General features: G+C 41.3%; 1 protein-coding gene across 3 annotated transcripts in view; it reads left to right on the forward strand.

Moving 5' to 3' along the window:
• Ric3 (RIC3 acetylcholine receptor chaperone) overlaps positions 1–7,224 on the forward strand; it is a 58,074-nt gene extending 50,850 nt beyond the window's left edge. For 2 of the 3 annotated variants that reach the window (XM_059269113.1, XM_059269114.1), the window contains exon 6: positions 6,119–7,224. In XM_059269113.1, coding sequence (XP_059125096.1) covers positions 6,119–6,558 — 440 coding nt within the window. In that variant the 3' untranslated portion in view covers positions 6,559–7,224. The remainder of the gene's footprint in view (positions 1–6,118) is intronic. The other variant, XM_059269115.1, reaches the window with a different exon arrangement.
• The last annotated feature ends 2,857 nt before the right edge of the window (positions 7,225–10,081 follow it).

Raw genomic sequence — 10,081 nt, forward strand, 5'->3', positions numbered from 1 at the left:
CCCTGTCTCGAAAAACCAAAAAAAAAAAAAAAAAAAAAAAAAAAAGAAGTTGAAGAGCAACATGCCAGTAGGAAGGAGTGGGTGTGGTCATGAAGGGCAACAACATAAGGCAGCTTTGTGGATGGATACATTCTCTGTTATATTGTTTTCTTTTTGTGTATGTTGAATGCATGCATGTGTATGGGGTATGTGTGCATGTATGCACATTCATGTGTGTGTACAAGTAAGAGGTTGAGGTCAGGTGCCTTTCTTACTTTCTACTTTATATATTAAGGCAGGAACTCTTGTTTAAATCCAGAGCTTTCCAATTTCACTAGTCAATCTATACCTATCTCAAGATAAAAAAAAGTTAATTTATTGAAAGTGACACAAGAAGTTATAACACAAAGGTTAATAGTAAAACTTTCTATACATAAAACTTTCAACTTCTATAGTTAAAATAGTATAAGAATTTAAAAGCTCACACTGGATTGAAAAAATATCTATAGCAAATACAGATGAAAACAAGTTGATGGGTTTAGTATATAAAAAGTTCTATGACTAATGAAAAGTCACTGAAATTCAAATAAACAGTTCACAAAAGAAAAAATGCCAGCAGCTGTAAAACCTGTGAAGATATTTCAACCTCACCAATCATCAATGAAAGAAATTTCTTTTTTTTTTCGGTTTGTAAATCTGTATTGTACAACTTTATTCCAAATATTACTCCTTTCCCCATCCTTTTCTACCTGTCTTGTAGGTTGTGTTGAGGTCACAGAGAATTTTAACTGTGGTACTAACTTTTAGAGATGCGTCCTTTTCTGCTTTAAGAATTGTTTAACCATGGTATTATATTCCCTGCTACATTACCAATGATTGATTATTTTACAATGCTAAGTCACTCTTTCCATTTTTCTATTCCTTTCTTCTCCCTTCTTTCGCTGCCCTTCTCCTTCCATCCTTTCTTTTTCTGAGACAGGCTCTCACTATATAGCCCAGGCTGACCTTGAACTCCTAGTCCTCTTGTCTCTGCCCCCTGAGTGCTGGGATTTTAGGCATACATGGCTGTATATGACTTAACTACTTGCCTCTTCTCTACTAGGAATTGCACTTACAGCTTTTGAACATAATGTGCATGTTAGGCAAGTGCTTCACCACTGAGCTCCATCTGTAAACCGTTTAAAAGGTTAATGGGTCTTGCTAAGTTGCCCAGTCTGGCCTTGAAATTGCCTTGTGTCCTGGGTAGCTATGCTCTCAGGCTTGAGTAGCAAGCCTGCCACCACTTTCTTATATCCAGCTTCATAGTTACTGAATTTAACTTACGATGAATTTTTATATGTGTCAAGACAATGTCCTGCCATATTTTTGATGTTTACATGTTAAAGGATTGGTCCCTAAACTGACATTACTGGGATGTGGGGCCTCAGAGAAAGTCCTTAGTTCATTGCATGGATGCCCTCAAAGGGGACTGTGGTACCCCATCACTTCCTCTCTACCTTCTGACCCAGGTAATCAGTTTGGCTTTGCCTCTTGCTTCGGTTGCAATGTGCTGCTCTTGCCAGAGGCCTAAAGCAATGGGCTTCCCAGTCTTGGGTTGGACTCTCCAGAACCTTCAGCCACAATAAACCTTTCTTTTTATGAGCTAATTATCGTAGGTGATGCAGTGATGTAGAGCTGACACATGCACTTGAAGCATTTTTCTCTGTGTAAAGTGCCATAGGTCAGAATACTTGGATATCTTATATGGCGTTTTCATCTTGCTGCTAGAAAATTCATAACCATGCCATTTTCCTTAAAAGTTGGAAAATCCTTGTTCATTCTGCACTTTCACCTGACTGAAAACAAGAAATCTTGTTCTGGTCTGATCCCTTCTCAGTAGGTAGCCTGTTTTCAGTTAGCTGTTTGTTTTCTGACTGGGAATTCATTTTCATTTTGTATTTTAAATCTGAATTTGGTCACAGTCATTGGTTCTGTCTATGTATACATGAATGTGTTTTTACTTTTGCCCAGCAGTTAGTGAGCCTTCCATCAGTGAATAGATGTTTTCTTTCGTTTTTTATTAATGCTTTGATCTGTTTTCCTTTGCTTTCACAGTCTAGTAATTCAAAATGGGGTACAATGATCAACCTCCACAATTTCTCAGAATTTTCATCTCTTTGTCATCTGTATTTGTTACAGGAGAATTCTTTAGTGGGAACTTTTAATACATGGATTTGTTTTTCAGCCATGTTTATCTTAATCTTGTGACCTTTATTCCTGGGAATAAATTTTTCATCTTGTGAGCATGCTGTTCTGTTTATAGGGATTCTATTTATTTGTTCTGTAGCCTCTTGGATGTCACTAGGGATAAGTTGACATGTTAAATCCATTCCCCGTGTTGACTGTTTTATTGGTGGCTGCTGTATAATTTGCTTAGTTTGGTTTTCATGTTTTGAACTGCTATGTTTTTCATAGAAGCAGTGAATCTCTGTTGTTTGCTTGTATTTTTTTAATGAAGTTTCAAAGTATTAAGTCATTTGACATGAGCTACTTTAGTATTTGGGTGGGTCATTAGTGATAGTTTGGGGTTTAACGTTAGTTTTCCTTAAGTATAAATACTTGGTTTTAGTTTTCCATTTATATGGGATATCTTCTTTTTATCCTTTCTCCTTCACTCTATGTATGTTCTTTGAGTTGAAATGAGTGTTTTTGACATGAGCTACTTTAGTATTTGGGTGGGTCATTAGTGATAGTTTGGGGTTTAACGTTAGTTTTCCTTAAGTATAAATACTTGGTTTTAGTTTTCCATTTATATGGGATATCTTCTTTTTATCCTTTCTCCTTCACTCTATGTATGTTCTTTGAGTTGAAATGAGTGTCTCATAGGCAGCATTCAGTTGGGCCTTTTTATTTATTTTTTAAATCTATTCAGCCATTCTGTTGATTAGAAAATTTAGCTCATTTATATTCAGTGTAACAATTGATAGGTAAGGACTTACTAGTATCATTTAAATTTTTTATTACATTTATTTGTGTGTTTGTGTGTGTGTGTTCATGTGCATGTGGGTATGCACCAGTGTGCATGTGAAAGTCAGAGGACAGCCTATGGGTGAAATTATGAAGGCCACTCCACGTAGTTAAAAGATTTATTTAATGGCATAACTTACAAATTAAGGGATAGGTAGGTCGCAGGGTCTGGGGAAGGTGTATCGACGTCCAGCAGTGTTCTCTGGAGCTCTGCTTGGCCCACCTCCACCGTCCAGGGTCCCGGAACAGAGAGAGCGCTGGCCCATCCAGATCTTGGGTCTCCAGGCGCCTCCCTTGGCCCCGCCTTGTAGGCGTGACAGTTGCCAAAGTCTCAATGGGGGTTGGAACTTCCAGATCAAAGCTGGAATGGCTACCCACTACAACAGCCTGTTGAAGTTGGTTCTGTCCTTCCACTATGTTGATCCTGGGGATGGACCCCAGGTTGTTGGGCTTGGTGGTAAGGTAAGTGTCTTTACCCACTGAGCTGGTCTCAGGAGCCCCTGACTGTTACTTTGATAGTTGTTTTCTGGTCCTTTTGTAGATTCTTTGTTCTTTTTTTTCCCATCAACCTCCTTTTGTGGTTAGATTTTGTTGTCCCAATCAACCTCCTTTTGTAGTTAGATTTTGTTGTTTCATTTGTATCTTTAGGTGGCTTGCTTGAAGCCTGGATCTCCAGTGGATGACCTGGAGTTGGAATGGGCCACAAGACAGTCTGCAGAGGCTAAGTGTTGGGATGGGCCTGGAACCTTGAGTCTATAAGGTCTGGTGCTAGGGCAGTCTAAGGGCCTATTTTGCATGAGAAAGCCTTGTGGGCCTACTTTAGTTCCTGGGACTGTGATCTGGAAGCTTGATGCTATGCATTGGTCTAGTGAAATGAACATGGGTCTTGAATCCACTAGTCTAGTGGAGATTAGCTTCAGGACTGCATCATCAGTAGGTAAATCTGGAGCCTGTGTCTGCATTTAACAACTTGGTTTCTGTCTTCAGAGGTATCTTGATTCTGGGTTTGGTAACTGGTTCAGGGCTGGTCTGGAACCCAAAACTTGCCTGTTGCTGCATGGACCTTGACCCTGTTTCTGTAGGAGCCAGTATAGAGATTGCTAGGTGTAAGCATTATAACTAGGGTCATGGGACTGCCCTGGACTTTGTGCTAGAGGAGGCCTGATGCCTTGGGTAGCTAGTGCAGTCCATTTTCTATTGCTATAACTGGATACCAGATGAGGTCACTTAAAAAGGACCAAGGCTTATTTAGTTGATGGTTCTAGGAGTCTAAGAACATGGTGTCAGCATCCACTTGGCATCTGGTCAGAGCCTTCTTGCTGTGTCATTGTGTCAGAGGGCATCACATGGTCAGACAGAGCAAGCTTGATATCTTCAGTTTTTCTTCTTACAAATCAGGAATACCATCATGTGGAACCTACCTTCAGACCTGATTAATCCCCTCCTAAAGATCTCCCCTCAAAATACCATTAACATATGACTTTGAGGATTGAGCTTCAACAAGAGTTTTGAAAGTGACAAACACTCAAACCACAGCGGTGGTTACACTCTTGCTTTACCTAGCACTCTGTTGAAAGTTATCCTGGGAGTGAAGATTGCATGGGCAAGATTCTGATACTCATGTCAGTGCTGGTGGGGATTTGGTAAGAGGGAGTGCTCACATCTCTGAGAGAACTGAAATGTTATGTGGCTCTTCTGGAAAGTAATTTGGCAGAAGATACAAAGTCTTTTAAATGACTGTTCTCTTTGGCCTACTCTCCATATTTCTAGAAGCCCATCTTTAAGAATTGGGGTAGGTCTGGGTTTATATTCAGAGCTCCTCACTGCCACATAGCTTACAGTGGAACAAATTGGAAGGAATCTGCTTGAATGTCTTATATAAGAATAGTAAATCATGTCAGTTGTATAACATGGAGAAATAACCATGACACATATTAAACGAAAAAGTATAGGACAACAGTACATACTCAACATGATCTTTCTTTATTAAAAAGGCAGGAAAATACTATCTATATATGATTTTAAAAGCCATGATAAATTACCAGTGATAGGATTCCAAGTGAATTGTGTTTTCTTTTCAAACTTGTCTGTAACTAAAATTAGTAGGAAAAATATAACAAAATAAAGGCTATGCTACCCTCCTCAAAAATTCTGCCAAGTCTGCGTAACTTTTATAATCAGAAATGTTGTGAAAATGTCTCTAGATACCTCATTGTATCAAAAGATTGCCGTTTTCACAACTGATGGGCAAAAAGTGGTGTCTGTCTGAGCTGACTATATGGTAATCGTCACCATGCAAATGGATTTTGAATTCTCCAGCTCCCCACATTGTGCAGTGAGCACTGCCATTGCCAGAACTAGCGTATGCGCTCCAGCGTGGCCCATCTGCTGCTCGGGCTGGGCTGGGCTGACACAGATTTATCTCCTTTCGTTCCTTATTTGGCAGCATAGCCTTTCTCGTGATCATAGCTGAGTTCAGTGCAGTGTTACTCATTTCATTACCTGTTGGTTGTTTCGTCCTTTTGTTCCATTTTGTGAAATGAAAATGCCAACAATGGGAATTCTGACCCTGAAAATGCAGCTCTTGTCCTGTGGGGTCTTGGTCATGTCTTGCTAACTTGCCCCTGCTTCTGACACTCACAGAATATTTTGGTTGTTTTGATAAGTAGGAAGCACCATGGTTTATTTTTCAAAGGATTTAGCATTCCTTTTCCCAGCCCCACCCCCGACAGATTTGGAACCGGTTCCAAATAGAAATTGTAAACATTAGCCTTAAGCTAAGCCCTCTCCATCTGGTATGGGTGCATTTTTTATGCTGAAGGCTCATGCTGTTTGCTTAATCTTCATCAGTGCTGCAGAAACACGAGGGGTGAGACTTACCTCTACCCCAAGCACCTTACTTAAGAAGGATTTTCCTCTGCTTTGGTTTGTATTTCAAAGAGCACAGGGACAGTCAGCCAGACTGCTAGGAATTTGTTGAAGTGAAACTTTAGGACTATTAGAACCATCTTAGAGATTTATTGAATGGATTTGTTAGGATAGGCTAGCTGCTGCCAGAGAATCCTCTCTGATCCTGACACTATTTATTTTTGAAGATGCTCTTTCTAAGACTTTGTTCTACTTTGCTCTCTAGGTTACCCTGAAGAGACTTATCCAATGTATGACCTTTCTGATGGTATAAAGCGTAGGCAAGAAACAATCCTGGTGGATTACCCTGATCCGAAAGAGCCCTCTGCTGAAGAAATAGCTGAACGGATGGGAGTGATGGAAGAGGAAGGGTCAGAGCATTTGAGCTGGGATCATTTGCCCACTGACCCTGGAGCCCAGAAAGATAATTCTGTCACCCTGTGTGATCCTAAACCAGAATCATGCTCCTGCTGTTTTCATGAAGAGGAGGATCCTGCTGTCTTGGCAGAGAATGCTGGTTTCAGTGCAGATGGCTACAGTGAGCAAGAGGAAGCCACCAAGGAAGACTGGCCCCAAGACTTTACAAATGAAGGGTTGGGGATCAGCACTGATAATACACACATGGGTGGCATGTTGAGGAAGCGCAACCCCCAGAGTTTAGAGTGAAAGCAGCCTGTTTGATGAAGTATCCATTACTCTGTTCCCAAGGTATCTTTCCTGAATTTCATCCATGGCCCTGTGCCCTCTACTTCCTTCTCAGTGTTCAATATCATAGTTCTTGGGCCACTGCCATGGATATTATCTATCCTTCCTGGTGCTTGCACACCTGTCACCTTGTTAAGTAGACATTAGTGTGAACACAGGACAGCATCACCTTTCTCTTCCTGCCTTTCCGCATCAGAGACACTAACTCATTAGGTAATTATACTTGGTTGATTGTGCTTGGAGGTGGTACCACCTGTGCAAAGGTCTGACCCCTCATAGGAATAACAGATGATTTACCTGTGAATGAGTATTAGATTAGCAGATATTGGGGGGACTTAAGGTTTTAAGAATGAAGATTTTAGACTCTCAAATGCCTTATTCTTTGGGCCTTTTGAATAGGTTAGTAGTCTCCTGAGGAGAAGAGCATGCTCAATTGTGAGGATAAGGGGCCCAGAGCACAGAAAGACAGCCTCCCCTCAGAGCCTTCTAGGTTAAGATACCCTGGCTTCTCTGGAGTAGCAGGCTATGAACACACAAGCCTATTTGGAGACCATTTTGCTTGTATATTGTCTTGATCCCTAGCTTCCTTTGTCCTTACTCTGTTGAACCGAATTGCCAAATCCAGAAGCACTTTTGTATGTCTGGTTGTCTGTGGCTAGGGGCTATTTGAGGCATAAGTACTAGTCTGTGTCCCACAAAGATGGAGTCTGAGGCTGTTGAAGCTACAGAATGGCCTAAGTATAGTGGTCCTTCCATGAGTTCAGGTGGCCAGGGAACCATGTCTTTGTAAGACAAGATGAAACCTGTGAATCCTAACAAGGGGGAGTCAGTTTAGTTACATGTGAGACCTGCAAGTTGAAAGAAGGTGTCTCCAAGGACATTCCCAGGCATGAAATGGGAAACTCAAAAATTAAGGAATCCTGTGAAGCTGGATACAGTCTGTAGAGTTCTATTGTGCCTGGCATGAATATGACACAGTTTGGACCCCTCAGGAGCACACTGGCTGCCATCAGAAGGTATGGGACCACACTAAAATAGTCAGCTACTACAAAGCTTTACATGTTAGCTGAATTAGAAAAAGCTCTGAAGATTGAGTCTAAAAATACACTACACTGCATCGATCCCTGTGTAGACCGTTTGACTGAAATTGTGAAGAATGCAGCTAACGTGTACTGAAGATAGTCTCGGCGTAACTAACACTAAGGGTAAAAAGCAATGTAAGTACTCTTGTTTTGGTAAATTATTTTCTGTGTGATTCCCTCATCCACTGTGTGAAGTTGATTTAGGAGAGCCCTGAGTTCTCACTCTTGTTCATTCGTCAGACAGTTGCCCGTGCTGAGTACTTAAAAGACTGGATTTGTACCTGGAAGAGTTCCAGTTTAATATGGGAGCCTGACAGATGCACTGTAGACTATAGGAAGGCTCGAGATTGGGAATTCTTCTGGGTCCTGATCCTCTCCTGCAACTCTGGCTGTAGAATTTTGGATTGGCTCCTTAAGCAGTCTGAGCCTGGTTTGGGCATCTGTAAAGTGAGGGTAGTAAAACACATGTCTCACAGGGTTGTAAGCTGTAAATGAACTAGTCAGTGTGCACAGGGCAGCCTGACTAGCTCATGCATAACAACATATCATGTGATAGCTATTTTATTACAGTGTGGATCCAAAACTACAGGACCATGGAAGAACAGGAATGTTTTGCCAAAGTACCAAAAATTTCAGAAGAGACACTGTGGCATTCTAAGAACATGAGCAAGGAAGAGAAAGGACATTTTAGCAGAAAGAGTGGGTTAGCAAGGACAGTGGAGTATGTAGATGGATATTCAGCTGAAAAGTGTTACAGAGTCAACTCTGTTATTATTGGGGATTAGCTATGGAAACAGTTCCTGCCAGAAGGACCAATTGCATATAGGAATATATTTGTCTGTATACACCTGAAACTTCAATGTACCTTTCAGTAATTTAGAATGTAGGCATTAATTAATTAATTTATTTATATGTATTTGTCAGAATGGTATCCTTTGGATATGATTTTACATGTATATCCAGTCCAGGGGACTGGTTTTCATTGTGATATTCATTTCTCAGTATTAAAGGCTGCAGGCTTCACCAAGGCCTTGCCATTAGGTCTGCAGTGACCTCTGGGGCACTGTAGCAGTAGCTGGCCTAAAAAGCCACTGCACATCACCTAGAACCATGCTTGGTGATCAGCCAGATCCCTTACCATGGTCATAGGAGGAACCCAGGACAGTGCCTCATTATAATGCTCAGGGACTAGGTCTGGAGGTATGCTGAGGGGTGGAGATAGATTTAACCTCTAGCAGTAATGGTCTATCAGAACCATGTTCTTTGTGCTTAAACTTAGGTGATAATTTATGGTCTGCACTCGGACACTTTGAAAAAAGGAACTTAAGTAACACACATGGCATAATTAATATTTTCATATCGCTGTGACAAAATATCTAACAAAGGCAACTTACTGCAGGAAGAGCGTATGGTTTGAGGACAGTCCTTCCTGGGAGCAGGGGCCATGAGGACTGGTTCAGTCAGGGAGCAGAGAGAAATTAATGCTAGCACTTGGCTTGTCTGCCCTCTTTTATTCAGTCTGGGACCCCAGCCAGTGGGATGCTGCTGCCCACAGTGAAGATGGGTCTTCCTCCTCAACTACATCACCTTGTAAAGTGTCATAGACAGGTGTGTTTCCATGGTATTCTGAATCCCATCAAGTTGGCAATTGAGATTGACCATGGACGTTAACAGGTGTAAACCAAGATCTCCCTGGACATGTGTTCTATAAATTTAGGATTTTTATCAACCTGATGACTAAACAAAACCCTTTCCCCTTTTAGAACATCTTGTATATGGTCTTTCTTCCTCACAAAGGCAGAAGCTAGAGGAGTCAGGCCATGGTTCAGGTAGAAAATGCCTTTAAGTCACATCAAAAACACCTAGAGAGATGGCTCAGCCGTTAAGAGCACTGGCTGCTTTTCTAGAGGTCCTAAGTTCCCAGCAACCATATGGTGGCTCACAACTGTTTATAATAAGATCTGGTGCCCTCTTCTGGCCTGCAGGGATACATGCAGGCAGAACTTACACATGATAAATCTTAAAAAAAACAAACAAACAAAAAAAACCCTAATTATCCATCTACTCTTCAATTCACCCTTTGACAATTTGTATCTACAAAGAATATTTTGTGTGCCACCTGTTGAGCAGTGATAACAGTGAATCAGCTATCCTGTAACCTTAGTCATCAGCATGTCTAAAAAATACTTTATTATCAAGAAAACAGGCCATTCTTTCACTTCATAGGGCACCAGTTTCCTTGTGGATGGACTGGGCATCATGTCGACCTTATAGGACTGTCATGGAGTGTCTGTCCCAGAGTGAAATGTGCATCTTCACTGTCTTGAATCTCTTGCTGCTAGACTATCCCACTTGATACCTTCTCCGAGGCCACTCTGACTACCGGGAATGGTCCAGGGTCA

Source organism: Peromyscus eremicus, chromosome 1, assembly GCF_949786415.1.
Source record: "Peromyscus eremicus chromosome 1, PerEre_H2_v1, whole genome shotgun sequence".
In the NCBI taxonomy this organism is placed as follows: Eukaryota; Metazoa; Chordata; class Mammalia; order Rodentia; family Cricetidae; genus Peromyscus; species Peromyscus eremicus.